The sequence below is a fragment of the Choristoneura fumiferana genome, chromosome 5 (assembly GCF_025370935.1).
Source record: "Choristoneura fumiferana chromosome 5, NRCan_CFum_1, whole genome shotgun sequence".
Classification (NCBI taxonomy): domain Eukaryota; kingdom Metazoa; phylum Arthropoda; class Insecta; order Lepidoptera; family Tortricidae; genus Choristoneura; species Choristoneura fumiferana.
In genome coordinates, this window is record NC_133476.1 from 14,295,168 (window position 1) to 14,317,082 (window position 21,915).

Below are 21,915 nucleotides of genomic sequence, written 5' to 3' on the forward strand. Positions count from 1 at the left end.
GTGTTACGAGTGCCCGTGTGTTTCTCTGTCTTTTTGCCAAAATATTATTCCCAAATGTTTCATTTGCCAAATATTTCGTTTATCAACTCACGATTTTCTCTGAAACCATATTTTTTTAGAAATTTTCAAAAAAAAAACGCAACAACCTACTGTGGTCTTTAAAACCATAAGCAAATAAGCACACTGAGATTTTTTTTGTTGAGAAAATTGAGAGTTGGGAAATAAAACAGTTTGGCAAATGAAACTTTGGGAATAATATTTCTATGAAAAGGCAGGATACCAGTGTTATTACTTAGGTACTTAGGTGAATAATTTGTTAGACACTTTATTTAAAAAAAGTTTCAGAACATTAAGTGTTAAGCAATACGAGTATGTTTAACTATTTAGGTAGAGCCGTAAAACGTTTAGTTAAACCACGTCATCGCCTCGTACATCCACGTAATATATCAGTGTTAATCGAAGATTCGTCTATTAACGATAAGATTTTTGAAATGGAATAGGAGATGAAGTACTTTGGTGGTCGCGTGGCCGGGACCGCCCGTCGCGGCCGACACCGCGCTATGCTAATTCAATTGTGTTGTGGAGCGGATAGCGCGATACCATCGGCTCCGCCTGCATTATCATAATAATGCGCGAGTCACCGCGGACCATGATACCCGCGACTGTCGACATGCGTTCGATACATAATTTGTAAATCGATACCTGACAACAACAGCTAAGGGACTCGATCTGACCTTACAACCATTTGTCTCATGTAGAGCAGCTCGGCACAGCTTTAATTCCAGCTAGAAATAATACGATCACGATTGGATTAATAAAAAGCAAAACCATGATACGATAAAACAAGCACGTCAACAGTTAAACGTACACTGACATAATGCGATAGAATTACAAGTAAGAACATGGAAAGAAACCTAGCATCTAGGTAATCGATTCACAGAAGTGTTGAAAAGTGGCGAAAGCCGTTCTCAGGCACCTCCGCCCGCGGCTCTAACCGTACCCACAGTTCTTGCCGGCGATTACATTCATCTAGCGGGATGCAAATTGAATTATGGGACTTTTTGTGGCTGTTCAATTGTTTAATACGTCGCTTTGTTCTTGCGCCGCGGCTACGTGACGATTGGGCACTCAGCGCCTTCGTAATCACCGACTCTTCCATCCGCTGCGATTGTTCCACACCATTCTAGCCAAAGCCCTCCTACCAAATTATAGTGTTTCGCCTTATTATCTAATTGTTGCTATTGTTACAAATGACTAACTACTTTTGTAAATCTTACTATCTATTTTGTATTTCAATTCGCACTTATCGTTTACTTCCATAATCTTAGTTTAAGAACTCAATTACTGTAGTTATACGAGTTATAAACAATTTCGTTTGAATTTTATACATCCTTTACATATTACCTACTGGCGTACTAGTTATAGCCACTGTAGAAAAACCTATATAGTGTTGTTGTACCCTGGTGTAATTGGAAAGAAATGATGTCTTGAATGCATAATTATTCGTTTTTATGAGGACTGCGCAGTCGTTTGCTGCACCGCGTCTTTGTGGTTTAGGCCCCGAGGGCACCGTGGCGGTAATTTTCTCAGCAATTAATACCCTGCGTTGTTCAATTTGTTAAATGTAAAAAAAATGTGAAACAGAAGTTGAAGAGAATTACGAAGCCACACCACATGAAACAGTTCCACGCTATTATAGAAGCTAGAGCGGAGCGGCGAATGAAATGTCAACTAATTGCAGAGCTCCATTGTATTGGCATGTGTCATTGCGGTTTTTTATTGACACTGCCATCGCCATCGAGAATGCCGTTATTCAAACGACGCGTAGGAAACCTTTTGTAATTTTGAAGGGACATACATACGTTTATTCAGGCGACACGTGACGTGAAGTTATAAAATAAAAAATAGATGAAATGTTACATATTCTTTAATAACATAGATAGAGACAGTTACACATATTAAAGATATAGACAATCAGGGCAATAAATCCGGTCTCGCGTGCCCCGCGGCAGAGTGTGGTCGAACCATTTTATTTGTTTGTTACTATGGTATAAATGGAGCTAATTATAATGATTTCTGTGGAAATTACTGGCATTAAGTTGCTACCAAAAATACGTGAGTTTAACGACGTTTTCCAAGAAACGTCGGAGAGCGCGGAGCCGACGGGGGCCACGGGCACACGCGATGCTGCTATCACAATGTATCGTTGTATGCAATACGGCCTTGAACTTATCTGCGGCATGCCATCGAAATGCCGTAATAGTTACTTTAAAAGTTCAAACTAATTTTGTGATTAAACGAATTTTCAAATAAAAGGCTAAACATCCCTGGATCACACGCAAAGTTGGATATATTTGCATATAATATCTGCAGTCAGCTACGAAAAATTTATGAGCGATTGTGATGCTTAAAAGCTACTGTTAGTTAGCTACCTACACAATCTCTTATCAATATCACTTTAGAAACAGAGTCATGTGAGCATCATTTTGGCTACCACAAACTGCTTATATTAGAATATAAGTATTGTAGTTAGGTACTATTTTGAATTAAAAGCACTAAGCTTTTACCTACGGAACATTGGTCCTTATAGGTACATATATCCACAGCAAGAAGGAGTTAAATATGTCTGCAACTATGTAGAGCTCTGCAAGTACCTAAGGCATGATTCGGTAAATGGGCTTGTTGCACGGTGGGAAAGAATCATAAATAATTAAAAACATGTCCAAGTGCGTGTCGGAGCACGCGCAGGCAGTTCGGTACTAATTGTGTCACATATTACGAGTAAATATTTCGCTCATCCAATAGAACATTGACACAGTTGCTTTGTGACGATTTTATAAAAAAGTGATTTAAAGATATCAAACCTTAAATTTAAAATCTAAAACATGTTTTCTTGTAAATATGTCATTATTCTACTGGATGAGCGATTTGCTATTTATCTACTCATTAATCTGTAAAGCTACACGGACAGCCTCAAGCAATGGAGACTTAAAATATGGCAGATAAGTTTATTCCTTAAGGGTCATAGATGTACACTAAAAAGAGATTTTTCAAAATTCCCACGAGAAAGGGAATCTGCGCTGTGCGTGTTATGTTAACTAAGGTTCCGGCTCGAGATTCAATGGGACCCTGATTACAAAATGCTTTGCCCATGCCATGCGACGGCGCTATTAATTTCACGATCATGGTTGCCATTGTTCACTTATAATTATTGAATAACTTAATATCCGCATTAATGGTAATAATTACAGCAACCAAGGTGTAATTATTGAGTGTTTTGTTGTCAGCGACGATAAGTTTTTTGATCAAAGCATTTAAGCGGCATCAATGATGTTACACAACAATTTAGTTTACTGCGACCATGTCATCTCTTTTAATTAAATAAGTAGGTAACTATGCTTTGTTTTTTTAACAAACGGAAATCAGCACGCTTATTTAATTTTTTGTGCAAAGATACGTTAAGACCATATCGAGCCTAAATCAAAAATAATGTTTCATCAGGCCACTTATAAACTTGATTCAACACTTGAGTAATTAAGAGTAAAAAAAGCTGCCAGCTATATTGTGTCTACATGTTGGCTCTGTTACAAAGCGAGAGAACAAAAGCCGAAGTAGAAGGGAGTCCCTTGTTTCCATTCGGCCGTCGCTTGTTTTTTGTACAAGTGGAACTGGTTTCTCAAATTGGTGCTCCTATTATCTGGTCCCAGCCGGCGAAGGTCGGTCTCACTTCGAAAACTTGTGTAGCAAATTCCGTCACGCAAAATATTGGTGGGCAATTTGGATCAAAATTTTGACGGTTTAAATGTCCTTTGAAATTGGACGATGCTCCCAAGTTTTTCAAACAAAATCTTAAGTTATGGAATTTAAATAGTTCCTAAATACCCTTTTAAGTTTTGTAACCTTAGTGGTTTCATTAAATTAAAGGCTTGATTTTATCCATTCAGTCAATCAGTTTTCTGAATTTGTAGCTATCTATGTAAAATAAAGCTATTTAATGAGGTTAACTTATAGTAAATTAAATTCATGAAAATACATATGTATTTAGGAACAAGTGATATTCAAGTATGTTGCAATTGCATGCGACTGCATATACTGGAAGGTTTGTATACAATATTCAAATGTAAGTACATACATTGTACAATTCAGAACTATAGCGTTAGTTTCGTTTCGACAGCGCACTAGCCGCCTGCGCAGCCCCGGGCGAGCCGACACGAGTGGGCGCTCATGTCCGACACATTACCACACAATTTCATCGACTTATCAAATTTAAACGCTCGCATTACGGCTAGGCGGCGAAGTTTTATTGAAACGTCCCGATAATCGCGGTGAAACAATGCGGCATAATCCGCCCAAATTACTGATGGTGTTAGATGAGACGTGTTCTGATTGCGATGGGAAGATTCAAACTCTTTGGTACATACCTATGATGTCTCTCAATATTAGAAATTATCAAGAATAATCAAGATAATATTCATTGATATGATAAAGATGAAATAAAATACTTTATAATTGTTACATTTCTCGTAAAAAAAGTGACGCAATATATTACTGTCTTTAAATAAGTTGGAAAAATATTGGTATGTAATAATAATACTGCAATTACAAATGTGCTAAAAGCAGTAACCTATTTGTAAGCTAACTCGATTTCTTTGTACAGTCACCAGCACCAATATCTGACACAATAAGCGTGCATAAATATCTGACACGACTCTATTTCTAGGGCCGGAAGAAACTGTCAGATATTTTGGACGCTCCGCTATGGTAGATATTAATGCTGGTGACTGTACGCGAAAGTATGTTTGTAAATTAATATGTTTTGTAAACTCAAACCTTGCACGTCCAATCTCATTCACTTTTTGTAATTGGGTTAATGTAGAAATTTGGTGCAGATATGTAATATGGATATCAATGCAGGTACAGCCAACAGAAAGTACAGTCAGTAAAAAAGATTATACCTATTATAACGACTTTAAACAAAAACGTAGATCTCTTTTTAATTTCTTTCATACAATCAGGAAGTTCACGAGCTTTGCGGTGAAGGAAAACATTATGAGGAAACCTGCACAAACCTGCGAAGCAATTCAATGGTGCGTGTGAAGTTCCCAATCCGCACTGGGCCCGCGTGGGAACTATGGCCCAAGCCCTCTTGTTCTAAGAGGCCTGTGCCCAGCAGTGGGACTTATATAGGCTGGGATGGATGGATGGAATCAGGAAATTTAACGATATTCTATTCCATCATAAAAATTTGAAATCTGTACAAAAACTGGGTCCCCCACATGTCGGAATCAACCGCACATGCGTCAAAGGTGCCGGACGGCGTCACAAGTCGGTAATTTCCCTTTAAATAAATAATTTGTTTCGGCTCAATTTGACGGCGATCGGGCCATGTGGTGTCGGTCTAATGGCCAGGGATAACTAGCGCGGTTTCACGCGTTTACTCACTTAAAAGAATCACCATGGACTGTGAAAAGTCGTACGATTGTAATTGGATCTAAAGACTACTGACTACACTTCAGTTTTTGAAAATGAGTCTATAATGTTGATCGACCTTTTTATATAAAATCGGTTTTTAAAAATTTATTATTGGTACATACATATGAAACCATAACAGTATTATTTGATTATAACTTGATGTTATTTATTTTCTAAAAGTATTATGTTGTTTCAGGTAGATTTAGTCTCATTTTTATACCTTACTAGCTGTTGCCCGCAGCTTCGCCCCCGTTGCAATATTCCTAAATTTTCTCCCATAAAAACATTCTCCTGACAATAACAAACACAACAAAAAAATAATTAGTGAAATCCGTCCAGCCGTTCCCGAATTTGGCGCTTAGGAACACATTTTAAGATTTATTTTTATTTATATATAGATAGAGGATAGATGATGAGTACACCCGTACAGCTAGTGTCACCAAGTAACTTAGTTTTAGTGCTAGTTTTAGTCTTATCTATTTTATTATTGTAAGGTGGTGGTACTTATGGAGCCAAAATAAATCTTTCTTTCTTTCTGAAATTAATAGCATTTGATGACGATAACTTTGCTTTCATTCCTTTAGCACGATTTTTTGTACAGAAATTAGACGAGAAATATACCTACTTCTAATTGCCCCATGATCAAAGTAGGTACCTATCAAAATAAGAGCCTAGTTAAAGAAGACTTAGAAATTATAGTATCAGACAGGTCACTGTGTTTCCATTCATTATTCTCAATTTTATTCAATCTTAACCCGTGAATAACTTACCTATTAAATAAACTTGAACATGGCATTATTTTAATTCGTGTAGCTTTAATCCAACCCTAGATTTAGGACTGATTAGTAATTGCCACCCCCTTTCTGGACTATTCAATGGAAGTATTACTTACTATTCTGTGCTGGAAGCCATTTATTCACAAACTTCTGTTAAGAGAATTACAACAGAGTGCACATAATACCACTTAAGTAACTTGAAGTTGTTAAAGCCATATTGCGGTGACAGGAAGAGTTAATCGATATCTTCCCCTGCTAGTTTCAAATAACGGCTCTACCCTATTTGGCTAATGAACGGATTTGATGCCACGAATATTGTGAAAGATAATTACTTAGAGCTAGTTAATAAAAGCATGTTCAAAACACATATATCGATATAAGAACGGGTTTTCATGACAGTTTTTTTTTTCAAAATATCATTGTGAACCTTATTTTCTTACAGTAAAATCAAAATCAAAATAGCTTTATTCGACCAACATAGTGTTAGTAATAAAACTTAAAGTTAGTGATGCTATACCAAAGACAGCACATGAATCATACTGCAATGATGTATGACTAATGTAAAGTTAAAGAAACGGAGTCGCGTCCCAGGGTGGAAACTTTGTGCTACTGATGTAATATTGACATTCCATACATCTGCCAAAGAAATCATAGCGAAATTGATTATGAAAAGGTACGTGATTCAGTTTCCTTGATTATGGTACTGACAGTCGAATCTCTGCGCGAAAGTAACTAGGATGCTGTTCCAGTTGGCCCGTACCCCGAGATTAAAAGCAGCCTCTTCTAGCCTCTGCGAACATACCCGAACGGCTGCATAATTGATTAACACTGATGAGGCTTTTTAGCCATATGCACGGCCGCGTCTTTAAGCTTGGCTGACATGTCTATTCCACTTATGTTTTGCAAAACAATTGAGTATCGCCATTTTTTTCATAATAATTGTGATAAGAACGCGAGCTTATTCGAGACGATTTTAGGTAGGTATGTAGGCTAAACAACGTACTGTTTCCTATCGATGATGTGTTATAACCAAGGTCAAAATCAGCAAGCAAAAGGCCACGTGTAAACCATTTGGCTATAATTTAACGCGTTTATTTGCATTAGAATAGACGGAACGACGACGGCGTACAATTTCACCCCGGACCCGTTCGATAATTCCCTAATTGTGCAATTAGCCGTTCACAATTTACCCCGACAAATTAGGGATTTCACTTTAAATTCAGTTCGTGAAGTTAGAAAATGACTTTCGTGATGTCATAGTGAAAATATAAGAATATAAAGTTCAAATCTATTGTCAAGAAGAAATCAATATCTAAGGCGTATTATAAAATTAATGATTATATCATGGACAGGGAAAATTATATTTGGAAAAATTGTAGGTAATAGTGAAACATACTAAAATAATCTGCCCTACTGCTTAAGTAGTTTTTACTCGTTATCTACTCGAACTCTACATGTAAGTGGGAACTTCCGCTATCAAAAATGCATGATATCTACATTTGCACCGGTTGTTTACCATGTGTAGAATAGGTATTACTATATTACGTTCATCATATTCATCTAACTCTAACATAAGTCCTACTTCTGCGGATGGCCTGCTCTTTAGTTCCCAAGTGGGTTCAATCGCATACAAAACCATTGCACTGCTTCGCTGGTGGTTGACACAATGGTCAATGATGTTTGCCTTGACCGAAAAATTTAAGGCTACCACGCCTTTAACAATATAACATTAAAGTAATAATAACATTGAGTAAGTACATCACAGTAATCTTTTAGCGTATATAGCTAAAACACAAGGTGCCCTAGCGACTCTCCAATGTATGTTTTAAACCTGGTTAAATGATAAATAACCAATATTAATCGCTTATAAGATGTTGGATTTACAACTATTCAATAATTTTGTGAATATTATAATAATAAGGACGTCACTGATTATATTTATAACGTGTTGTCTAAAAATATGAACTAATAAGTATAGTTGTGGAGTTTATGAAATACAATTTGCCCGGTAACGACTTCGCGATCATCTTAATAACACGCCGGGATAAGCGTTCCGCTTGAATATTCATTTTAGCTCATCATAATTTTGGTGGTTAATTTTAAAATTTTAAATTATCCAATCTGAGTAGTTGGCAACTCGCGCGCGGTTTTATCTCACGATTTATGGCTTCTCACATTTTTTTGATTACGTGTTTAAAACTAAACTAATTTGCGAGATAATTTCGATTGGCTTTGTATACTAGTTGTATAATAGACAGGCTTATCGACCTTCTATCTTTTCAGAAATCGACTGATTCTTCCCTTTGTGTAGCCTTGGGTACGCGGTTTTTCGTCGACAAAGACCATACCATAATGCAATCATAGCAATTGCAGCTCAATAGTTGAAAGACTTAAAATTACACTGTTACTAGTGCTTTATTCTTTTAACAATTTGACTATAATCTTAAGCAGAAATTTATGTGAATCAGATTTATGTGAATCTGATAGAAATTAATCAATTAGTCGGTATAATCTTTTGTAGACCTACACCTATTTACATGTAAACTACGAAGGATTTTTTTTATAATTTGTTTTTTTTTATAGTAACATACATAGTATATTTGTTAAGTTATCGTAGGGTACTTTTTTTTGTATTTTTGTTTTTATATGTTAAGTGTGTAGAGTCTTTATTTTAGTTTCTTAAGAAACACTGTTCTGAATCGGTGCAATTATGTAATCTGAGCCACTCGGTCGTTGAACACATCCGGCCACTATTCAATTCTATGGGTGCACTTTATTATGACTGTGCTCTCATAATTAAGTTCATCTATGGGCCAAGTAAAATTAATATAATCTTACTTCTACCTTGGCAACTCTACCTACTTCTACTTGAGGAAAAAGGATAATGTATTGTTATTCTTTCACTCAATTTAGTGCCTATCTACCTGCTAAAGATAAACTTTAACCGCAAGGCGACTCCAATTTCTGTAAATTACCTAATGAATAAACCTATCCCATCTCGCGCCAACTACATCGCAAGCTACCTGACCCGGCTTCATTCACTCTCACATAGTCGGTAAATCTCTTTGTGTTTTATTATTTTTTATGACAAAAGATCTTCGTCATTTTTGACAAGGAAAAAGCCATCAACATTGTAATGTGGTGCGTGGCGCCGCTGGGTCGGCGGATGGCGAGAGGCGCCGGAGTCTGATTCAATCTCGCGGCGAGCGGGGCAGTTGACGACCAATTACCGATATCACTCTGTTTCGGTGCGCCCGCGCTGCCCGCGCCCAAATGGAGCATAATGCCTAGGGTAATTATGACTGCAGCGCCGCCGAATGGTCGCGCTCGAACATTCTACCACTCATCTTCTAATATTATCTTCAAATTGCTTTGGAATATACTTTAAGGTGTGTAAATGTAAAAATCAGACGTCTTTGTTTCTTATGAAGAAAGAATAGCTTATAGAAAACTCGCAAAGCAGTAAAGACAAACTTTCAAGGTCAACGCAATGCACACACGAGAGCCTAATTTAGTTGGATAAATAGGATAAGATGAAACAATGACTAAGTACTTATTATTGTTATACAACTTCTCTTCCACCTTTCCTCAACTTCTGTACTTAAATAACATACTTACTATTATAATTGTGATTTTTTGATGCTTACACATTTCACGTTTATTTAATTTATATAAATTTGGGAGCGTAGTTCTGTAGGTAGTTTTTTGTTGATTAAGAAATGAGTGAATTGCAATAGCTTTGTAAGGCTATTAATTATTTTTAATGTTTTTAACACTTTAATAGATTAACACTATAAAAATTTGACAAATGTGTTTTAACGATAAACTAAAAAAGTGATCCGCTACTTTTGTTGCTGACTATACTCTTTGTTACTCTGTCGTACTAACACCTTTGTCAATCTTGTATGTCGATAATATGTTGGCTGTATAACGACAAAGTACAAAAGTGTGCAGCTACTTTTGATGTTGACCAATCAATTTTACATTATTTTGCGAGTTTCAAGGTAATTTTTTAAGACTTCGCTTTAGAAATCTACCTATTTGTTATTTGATTAAAAATATATAATAACACTATGCCATTCATTCATGGCTACGTTTCTATCTACACAAATTCGAGGACAAATCTGCCATTCTATGTTAAGTAGGTATGTATGTACGTTACTGTAATAAATATGACAAAGTAAAAAGGTATGCAGCTACTTTTGATGCTGACCGTACAAAGAGATCCGCTACTTTAATGCTGACTGTACTAACTTATACCTGTCTGTTATTTCATTAAGTTTTTAATACACCTAATTTAAAGCATAAATTTTTACAAACAACACTGTTTTCATTTTATTTAAAAAATATTTTCAGCAGTTAAACCTATCGCTTCTTTTCTTAGTAAAAACAAGGTAATAAGGAGTAGGTACACAATGATGATGATAATGGTTGTTTAAAATAGGAAAGACGTGATACATGATTCGTATTCGAGTAAGTATATTAACACATTGATTCTAGGAGCATAGCACGCTCACAATAAGTGCAAAGACCTATTAATAAAGCTAGGCATACACGTACATCATATAGACACTTAGTCTCACGACTCAGTCCGCCGCGCCGCAGCAATTTGATATGGTTTTATTATTTTTTTATGGTAATCGTAATTGTCATGGGCTTATAAACAGTCGTATTTATGCCGTTTCTGCCCTACATCTGCCCTATCTGAAAAGATATCGCAAGATAAACCGTCTGTACGTATTATTTACTATTGTTTCAGAAACATTATTAAAACATCAACCTTTACATTTGTGAGAAATTATTTTCGTGTATAATTTATGCGTAACACTCAACTATCACAAACCGGCTTTATACAATAAATAACATTTTTAATCGCCTTTTACGACGCCATAACTTTGCAAGATTCTCTTACATAAAGATACTTAACGTAAACGTTTACACACACGTTAAATGGCATTCTAATGAGTGTCAATTGTATTGTTTCAATGCAATTGTTTAACTTAGGTAAATAAATAATAATAAAAAATCTTGAGGAATCAATTTCTCGATTTCTAGAGTTGTAAGGCCGGCTATACACGGCGACAGCTGCGCCAATCACAATGTACAGGGCGTGGCCCGCACCCCGTTCCCCGTGGGCCCGTGTCCCCGGCACGGTCGTGATCCCCGGATTATATTATTATTGCTCACAATGGAACTTTTTTATCGGCCCTTTGTGTCTCATGCTAGGGTGAAATATCCGGTCGGATGTTCTTGTGTGCTCACCTTTATTTTTAACTCGCTAAAATGAACAACGGTGAATGGATTATGCTTTACACCCTTATTCTCGCGTTGTTTTATTTCAAGCTATGGACCTACGTATGCTTGTAAGGAAGAATAATGGACTACATAGTACTTAATGAAAGTGGTAAACAATGTTTTACTCATACAGGTTTTTGAATAATTTGGCTCTCAGCACTTTAATATATTTCAAATTAATTTAGACCGTGTGTAAATAATGATCAGATGCGTCTTTACGACGGAGCCAGTTAAGCAGGCTCAGGTTTATTAATTACGACGTCCCGCGGCCGCGCGGTAGCGGCCGGGAGCTGTCACCGCGCCGCCTAATTGTAAATACACTACAACCATCTCATAATTTATTTATATTATTTCTGTGCGCCCCAGGCACGAGCCGAACACCGCCACCTCAGTTCTCATATAAATTAGGCTATAAATCTTAGTCGACACTCGGACCTTTCTCACGGTCTAAGCTCTGCGCCGATAATAATTAAAACCATGTTTTTTTGTTCCATGTTAATTAACGATTCGTTGTCTGTCTTTCCAGGAACACCCGAGCTTACGCGGCACGCCGCTGGCGATGTTGGCGGCGCAGTGCAACAAGCTGTCGAGCAAGTCGCCGCCGCCGCTGGCCGACGCGGCCGTGGGCAAAGGCTTTCACCCGTGGAAGAAGAGCCCCGGTGCGCACTCGCCGCCCGGCGCCGGTGCGCCGCGCTCGCAGCCGCCCGCTTGCTCGCCCTACGGCCGCGGACCCACCTCCTGCGCCGCGCCACCTTCCTACGGAAACGACCTCTACTTCCCGTCCTCCGGCGACCAACTCCTAGGCAAAAGTGAATCCAGTGCGAGTCTTGGCTCGATGTACTCTCGACATCCATACGAATCGTGGCCTTTCAACGTCGGAGGCGGTGGTAGCAGCGGTGCCTTAAAAGCGGCGGAAATGAGCGGCGTGGGTGCTGTCGGTGGTACCTGGTGGGATGTGCACGGTGGGTGGCTAGACGTCGGCGGACAGATGGCAAATTACGCGGGACAGGACTATTCTCAACTAACGCACTCTTTGTCCGGGGGCGCTCACTTACTACCGCCTGCCCCGCACCTCCTCCAAGATGCCTATAAGTCTGTGCTGCCGACACAAGGTTCGTTCGGCCTGCACGGACCAGGGTCGCCTGCACCGCCCGCGCAAGCTCCCTCACCTCGGTCGCAACGCCGGTACGCTGGTCGCGCTACATGCGATTGCCCCAACTGCCAAGAAGCGGAAAGACTAGGCCCCGCGGGAGCGCATCTACGAAAAAAGAACATACATAGCTGTCACATACCCGGCTGTGGTAAAGTTTATGGTAAAACCTCCCACCTAAAAGCGCACCTTCGCTGGCACACTGGAGAGCGGCCTTTCGTATGCAACTGGCTATTCTGCGGCAAGCGGTTTACACGCTCCGACGAGCTGCAGCGACACCTGCGCACGCATACTGGGGAGAAAAGGTTCGCATGTCCAGTGTGCAACAAGAGATTTATGCGGTCGGACCACCTAGCAAAGCACGTTAAAACACACAATGGTGGAAAGAAAGGGAGCTCGGATTCATGTTCGGATTCTGAGGAGAATAGCCAGGGCGAGGGCGGCATGGGGTCGCGGTCGCCGGAGCACGGGCTGGACGTGAAGCCGGGCGCGCTGGTGTGACGGGGGCGCGCGGCCGCGCCGCCCGCGCCGCCGCACCACTCCTCGCTCCTGTGATACTGCCTCCGCTCACCGCCCGCCCCCGCCCCGCGCGATGTACATAGCACATATCAGAACACTGTACATAGTAACGTGCTCCTGTAATATAGACAATGCGGAGCGTTTGCAGCCGTTGTGTATTTGTTGTGACTTTTAAGTGTTGTACAGTATAGAACTTTAACTTTATAAATAGTAAGAAATTGTATGGTTAATTAGGATAAGTAGAATCACTCTTTTAGTCCAAAATTGCAGTTCATTATTTATTACATTGTATTACCTCAACTGATATGTCTAAAACGAATTTATTTATTAGACCCGACTAACGGTTACATGTCTTTAACACATGAAACTAAACTAATAGCGCTCTATGGAAAGCATGGCTCCTTCCTAAATATTAACTTTAATTGATAACCGGATAAATGGGTATAAGTAAATTTACGCCTTTGCAATATTAACTGATAAATGAGCGACTGATAAGGGAGCGAAGATTCGATCCGGTATTGCTGATGGCCATTCAATCATGTCTAAAGTTTTTCGAAAAACTGACACTATCTTATATACCTTTTGCTGTTATTGTTTTTCTTAAAATCCTGTTATCGAAGCTACAGAGCAGTAAACGTAGCATTTTGAATCCCATTCCAGCCAAAAAAAACAGTTTATAATATACTGGCTCCAAAATTTGCTCAAAACACTATAGCAAACAACCCGGGCAAAATAAGTCATGTAAATAGATAAAACAACATTTTAACTACGTTGAACGAATGTTTTAATTACTATTGATCTTTTCATGCAAAGTTTACTTAGTTAACATTGTAAATAATATGACAGAGGCTGGTTTCTTGCCTGCCTCTCGTTGTTAGTCCTGAACGACCATTGAAATGTTTTGTCCATGTACTTATACAGGTATGTGTCCATAATTGTACTATTTTGTTAGCTTGGAAAGATGTAATATACTATCTAAACTTTATTGTATATTGTACAAAATTGTGCGAATTAAAAATGCCTGATATTGATTTTATAAAAATTAAATATATTTTTCCGAGTGGGTATTTGTACTTTTATTATACCTTATGCAAATTAAATTTGTAAGCTTATTGTTTTCATCTGAATGGTTGCAATCGCCATCACCATTCCTACCTGTCGAGGACATAAGAGGGCGGAAGAAATATTTAAGTACGTTTACCCGTTATCTAGTACCCATAACACAAGCTTTGCTTACTTTGGGACTTGGGACTAACATAGTCAAATATTATTAGTGGTGGGTACTACATGTCGCATATATATCACGAGATCACGACTACATAAATAATGGAATATTTATTTGGTGACGCAATCATGTTTCAACTGTTGACATACAGAAGAGAGGACGTCGGTAAGTATTTTCTCAACGATTACCTAAAGATTCGTAATTAATTAATTGATAACAGCACAGAATCCTGCAATAAATGCGAAAGTTTGTGAGTAATTATTTGTGTATGTGTTATTCCTTCACGCTAATACGACTGGACGGATTTGGATGAAATTTGGTATGTAGACAGCTGGACGGGTGCTGTATACATAGGCTACTTTTTATCTCGAAATTCCCACGGGATCGGGATAAAATCTGAAAAACTTATATACTTGAAATCGTTCTTTTAGTTCATTGGTATGGACCTCCGCAAAGTAACGCCTGATTCAATAGATTACTTGAAATCGTTGTCGTAGTGGAATGGCCAAAACAGAGATTTGAACAAATCTCTAAGGGGCATGACCTAATGAAGCAGGATGTTAAAATCGCGAATATATTTTATCATTTGCCTAGAAAAAATCAGTCATTTGATCAAATACCTGAATCTGCTTAGTAAAATGGCGAAATCAACCAAAAAGGGCGGCACGTTTTTAATTCTAACAAATTTGTTTAGTGATTTGATAAAATCCCTGAAACACGTCAGTGAGTTGACAAAATGATCTCGCAATGTCACTTGTTTTATCATTCCACTTAGATACGTTCAATCAGGGCATAGGCCTCCTCTCGGAATGACAGGGCGTAGGCCATAGTTCCCCCTCAAGCTCACTGTGGATTAAAGAGCTTCACGCATACCATTGAATTTGGTGTGTGCACAGTGCAGGTCTCCTCTCGATTTCCTCCTACACCGTTAAGGTAAGGTTTAAAATACGATTTCACACGTACATAAATCCCGAAAAACGTGCTAACAAAGGTGCGAGCTCGAGTTTAAGCCCAAGAAACTCCTCTTGAGAGGCCTAAAGTTCAAACTACTAAGCTACTTTTCCGAAAAAAATTTCAAAGCCTAGCTACAAATGTGAAGTATCTATTAACCAAGTCAAATGGAACCGATCACTTCCAGTAGATAAGTTCATCTTTGCATTACCTGTTTTTTAATTTTAACAACTCTATTTCAGCGGTCGGCAACTATTTTGTAATATCACTTATAGTACCTACCTACCTACAATAGATAAATAGGTAGATACCTATTAGGTACAAAATTATCTTACAAGTGCGGCCCGCCTTTATCATTTTTTTCACTATGTGGCCTATTGCTGCCAAAGGGTTGCCGACCCCTGCTCTATTTTATCACTTGAAAATAAAAAGGTTAGTGAATAGCCACATTAGCCATAATGTTGCGGTCGGAGTTAGCACATCGTTTTATGTATGTTTTTACTACATATCTATTAAAATCTCTCTCGCAAGACGATACCACTTGATAATTGACCTGCACTATACATCTTGGCCAATGAGGGTTTCTGACAGGAGAAACATCGCTAGATCGCAATAGTATCGGGAGCTCTGTTTGACGTTACATTCTTGCTTGCGATTGGTTCATTTAGTTATTATTATTATTCTCCTGAGAGCTATGCTTGGGGTTTCTAGAACTCTTAAGAACAAGGGTTACCGACATAGCCAAGCGAATTAGCTCGTTGGAAGTGGCAATTGGCAGGCCATATAGCACGGAGAACAGATGGTCGTTGGGGCCGAAAGGTTCTCGAGTGGAGACCGCGGATCAGCAAGCTCAGCGTAGGACGTCCACCAACGAGATGGACGGATGACCTGATTAAAGTTGCAGGTTCACGGTGGATGCAAGCCGCTTCTAACCGAGGCAACTGGAGGTAGGTATATGGGGGAGGCCTATGTCCAACAGTGGACGTCCTATGGCTGATGTGATGATGATGATGATTATTATTATTCTCCTGAGTGGCAGCATTTGTTTAACCAGTCAAATACTTGACACATGTCAAAGTTGTCAAATGGTCCTCACAATACTAATCCCAACTAGTCTGTCACAGGGTTTCGTTGCAAAAAAAAGTGATTAGATTTTTCCTCAGCTTCCACACTGTGGTAGGTAGTAAAAGGTTGTAGAGGTTGATAGAACATCGCCTGAAACAGTCAATTAAGTAATTAAAAAGTATGCTAAGTAGCTGGTATCTTTCGTTAAATAATTTGGTTATGAAACTTAAATCCCACTAATATTATAAATGCGAAAGTTTGTTAGTCTGTTTGTTTGTTACCCTTCACGTCCAAACCGCTGAACCGATTTAGATGAAATTCGGTAGGTACTTATACACATAGTTTGAGTCACGGGGAAGGATATAGGATAGTTTTTATCCCGGAAAATTGAACAATTCCCGCAGGATAGCGATAAATGTATTCTACGCGGACGGAGCCGTGGGCAACCTAGTTGCTAATATTTATATGCAAAACCATAGGAACTCAAGTCTATATTGAAGAATTTAACAAAGACACCGGTAAAGTAAATTAATTGCTTACATTTATACACAGCTACAAAATGAGCACACATGGCACATTCTACACTACAAACCGTAGAATTTTCATTGAAACCTGCGTCGTAGCGAAAAGCAAACAAATCGCTTACTGTTCGCAGTTGATTACGTCATTCTAGACGGTAGTCATTTAGGAGAGCCGCAAAGAGGGCGAGCGGCGTAAAAAGTGAATTGAAACCACAAATAATCAGGAGGGGAGCGGAGTGTCGCCTCTGCGGGTGGCCGGAGCTCGTGCCGTAAAAACCGAGCTCATCTGCGAGCAGCCGATTCCATTACTGAGCTCGTGGCCTAGGCTAATAGTCACTTTATTAATGACGAAGCGCCGGTGGTCCCTGATGATCACAATCACACCATCATTGTTTTACATTCACAGAAATATCAGCACCACTCCTTTCCTTTTATGATGTACAAGATCGTAAAAGCGCACGTGTAGTTTTTTCTTAAGATCTGGTGGACCGTCGCGTTGGTATTAACGTCTGATTATTAGGTAGGTAGGTATTACACATCATTCTCATTGCGACTCAAGCGCACTCATTCTAAGAGGAGGCCTGTAGGGCTACTACGAAATTCGAAAATCGTAGTTCTTATGGTACCGTCCCGCTTACGCTAATATTATTTAATACGAGAGTGAGAGGGACGGTACGATACGAGCTTCGATTTTCGAATTTCGTAGTAGCCTACTGTGCCCAGGAAAGGTGAATCTGTTTTCAAAACAACTGCCTTAAATTTATATTTTAATCAAATTTCATTACAGAATCTTATGGATTCACATCGTAAATTAAGATAAACACATGCAATCTTACTTCGCAAGAGATGATTAAATTACGATGTTGACCTCTATAATTGAACCAAAAACCCGATTATCTGTACTAGCCTCCAGTAATTTGATATATAGTCGTTTCCCTTAAGTAACACAGATTTATCACCCCTAACCGAATTATCGTAAACTGATTGAACTCCATGAGGGAGACCTCTGGGACTGTTTCAAATTCCAGTCGTGCGCCCTCCCTTGTCTGGCAAATGGCTCAGTTAAATATTGTTATACTTGCTGTCTACGCTACGCAGTATATTTGAGTAGACAAAAAGCTTATCTTTATACAAATATTCTAGATAGCGATATGTGAACCGTGTTGCAATTACCTTAGAAGCCACCTATGTCGGGCGGATCGGAGACCCTAGGAAAATATGCTGATGTCAACGCAAAATTGTAAATTTACCCCTTTCCGGCCGGCTCGGGCTCGATACAATCGTGAAACTATCCTGAGCGCGCGTAAATCATCTTTTCACGAACCACAACATTTGACATTGACATTTTAAAAGAAAATTCGGAAAAACAGTGTCTCGGCCGGAAAGGGTTACATTTTAATGATATTTTTAGAGAGTAGAGTAGAGTCTATAGTGAATTCATTAATGATTAGAGTTTTTTTTATAAAATATGGCTCTGTCCATTGGAGGACAATTTTGCCAGTGTCTAGTAGCTTTTGCTGTTGTACGGTAAAAAAAAAACATAGAAAACGAAATTTGAGAGGTAATGGTAGATGAACGATGACAACATGATCTATGGTTTATTAGATTATTACTTTTGAGATATCGTCTCTCATTAGGTTTTTTTTATTAATAACGCTTTCCAAAACTACTACGAGTATAATAGTAGTTAATAAATTATGTAGCAAATAATTTGTGCGTGATGACTGTTTACTTGATTGGACAACTAAGTCTGAATATGATTTACGCACTATTCTCTAAAAATAAATCTTAGATTTTATTTCTCTATTGGTCTGTTCGGACACGCTAAGGTCAAAGACCAATATATCTTCATCATCAGTTTGTTGCAGTAGTTCTTACTACTCTCACATTTAAAAAAGTACTTATATAAGTATATTTTCTTTCTATATTGTCATCATCCCAGCCTATATACGTCCCACTGCTGGGCACAGGCCTCCTCTCAGAATGAAAGGGCTCGGGCCGTAGTTCCCACGCGGGCCCAGTGCGGATTGGGAACTTATTTGGGATATTTTCACATTCGATAAAACTTCTTCAGTTGGAATCATAGACAAGCTGGGGTTTTTTTGCGCCTTAAAAGATGCGGTGTGAAGTAGTGTAGGGGTACAGCACTCGCTCCAGAATGGTGAAGACCCGGGCTCAATTCCCAGCTCCCAGCATTCCTTTTCTACTTTTTTTTTCATGTATTCTAGTTACAGTTACAGTATATTTAATATTTAACTAAAAGGTTTTGTGGTAGTTTTGATAATGTATCCAAGGTCAACAGATAAGAAATAAATTGTGAATGTGACGGCGCGTAACGAGGCGATGGGGTCTTTAATTCGGCCGGATCAGATTACATGAACGGCTCATTTAGTTCTAGTTGCCAGATGATGGACCGTTCTTGCGGTCGAAATTTAATTAAGACAATCGATCTACACATCGCATATAACGTTGCACTACGTGTAAAAAAATGAAATATGGAATGTTGTTGATTTAGTCTAACATTTTTTGATCTTAAATTACCAAGTTTTAGAAAATCTAAAGAAAACTTTTTTAACGATATATTTTTGAAATACAAGTAAAATAGCATTATCATCATCATCATCTGAGAAGTGCGGCTGACGTATTTAAATAGGCATGATATTCAATTAGATGTAATAGTTTCACTGACATTTTATGCAGCAGCAGATCTTAAAAGTGACAATAAGTTCCTTCTCAATTTAGGTATAACTTAAATTACCCTAAATAAGTTTTTACTGATCCTAAAAATAAGCTGCAGTGGCTATAAATTTGTCCTCGTTTATACATTGTTGCTTTTAAACAGATTTCCCTACAGGTGTTCATTCAAACTATACTTAGTTCTACTAAATGTTCCAAGTGCTAACTTCGACTTACAAGTCCTTTGAGAAAAGTTAATGCCCCCAAGCTCTTATTGTACGCAGACCACCGGCACTTGACATCAAACAGGCTTCGAACTATTTAAGGATCTATAACATTTGATGGACACCAAATTAAACTTTCTATTCGACTTTCTATTGCTGTGTGACACAAGTTATTTTAATATTATATTTTCTTTAACGCTTACCTTTCCAAAATTTGAAGGTGGAGCGTGAAGTTTAAATAGGTATACTGAATATACAAAGTATCGTAGGTAAGCTAAATAAGATTCCTGTTATTATTTTGGATAATTTATAGCACAATAAAAAATAAGCATAAGTTGGTAGTATTAATACATATAGGTACCTAGCAGGATAAGCTTTCTGATTGATTTGTGTCATCCTTTGTAATCTAATTAACCTAAACAAATAAAGAATTATTATAATTATAATTAATAATTGTAGATCAAACTTAAAAAAACAGTATTTTTTATATAGGTAGAATAAGTAGACGAACTTAGTATTATTTTGCGTATACGTAACTAAAATGGTTTAACTTTTGGAAACACAAAGCAACGCAAAGCTATAAGATAATTTAACAGTAAAATTTTACGACGTTTAATAAGGTCATATTTTAATATTGCTTAATGATGTCTAAAAAAGGAATGTTCAGATCAGTTCATTCAGAAATCATAAATCTGTAGTGGGTCAAAGAGACTCGCCGGCGCGTACGCATCACGTGTGTCGCCTTCCAGGAAAGACGAACACAATTTGCACGATGTTGCAAAAAAAGTTAGTGTTGCTTAAATAAAAAAGTGACAAACTTGAAACAATATGACCTGAGCACAAATTAAAACTATTTTATTTAATAAATATACATAAAATGTAGACGAAAAGAACCTAACCTAACCTAGTTCATTCGAGTTACCTTATTGGTGTGTTTTATGACGCTTTGCAGTAATGTAGGATTTAAAATAAAAAGCAAAATTTATTTTTCCATAATATTATGCTCACGCTTCCGGAGAAATACACATTTTAAAAACCTTGTATCAAAGAAAATAAGTCAAATATATGATAGGTAGATAAATATAATTAAGTAACTAAACAAAGTCCCGATTGAACCACTCTACAAACTAAAACATGGCATTGCAAATGTGTAAAGTCTTATGATTGTTTTAAAAATGTCATGAAGTATTTAAATCGTATAAATGAAATTACGAAATGAAACATTAAGGCAATAAAGCTAGTTTTAACATTTGGTTTTTTTCTTGGGTACTTAAATAAGCATAGACAGGGCAAACGTGTTCCTTTTTAGGCTCCATCTTCATTTACTATATCGATCATGAATACTCTGTTCCAACGGCATACGTTGAGAGATACAACATGCGAAAGGTTGTCCATAGTAAGTTTTTTCGCCTGCCGTTGGAACAGAGTAAGTATAGAGTTCAAACGCTTGCCTATTTCGCATAAAACAACAAAGTGTTAGAGACCACACGGCATGGCGCTTTTCTCATAATTAACAAAATCAATCTAAATAAAAGATCAGACGGCTTATATCCCAAACAACAGTTGAGTTAGTACATATTAAATAACACGGGGAATAGAAGTCAGAATAAACGTCAGATAAACATTGTTGCAGCGGAAACACAGGCAGTTTACAACTTTTTAACCGCTTCGACCGCTCGCAGTAAATCACGAGTTTTAGACCCCCTTCACAAATAATATTGACTTCTTCGAACTCACATTAATCTGCTATACTTCAAAATGCAAAAGGAAGTGCTACAAAGCAAGCGGTAAGCAGTAACTTCACCCCAACTCGGACCTACAAAGAAAGTTAAACATAAAGTTACAGAGAATAATTGTTCGATAATTTTTCAATTGCGTTTCCATTAAGAGCAGCTCTACGTAACTAAGACAAAGGGTAAGACACTCATTTAGTTTTTATTCTTTTTTGTTAGGAGGAGACACGACTATTGGAAGTGTCAGCGCCTTTCATAAAACAGTAGCTGTTATTACGATCTCTTGACTCCCGTGACATATTGCCGGG

General features: G+C 38.0%; 1 protein-coding gene across 5 annotated transcripts in view; it reads left to right on the plus strand.

Moving 5' to 3' along the window:
* Sp1 (transcription factor Sp8) overlaps nucleotides 1-14,277 on the plus strand; it is an 81,905-nt gene extending 67,628 nt beyond the window's left edge. For all 5 annotated transcript variants that reach the window (XM_074088094.1, XM_074088097.1, XM_074088093.1 and 2 more), the window contains one exon: nucleotides 12,070-14,277. In XM_074088094.1, the coding sequence (XP_073944195.1) occupies nucleotides 12,070-13,194 (1,125 nt within the window). In that variant the 3' untranslated portion in view covers nucleotides 13,195-14,277. The remainder of the gene's footprint in view (nucleotides 1-12,069) is intronic.
* The last annotated feature ends 7,638 nt before the right edge of the window (nucleotides 14,278-21,915 follow it).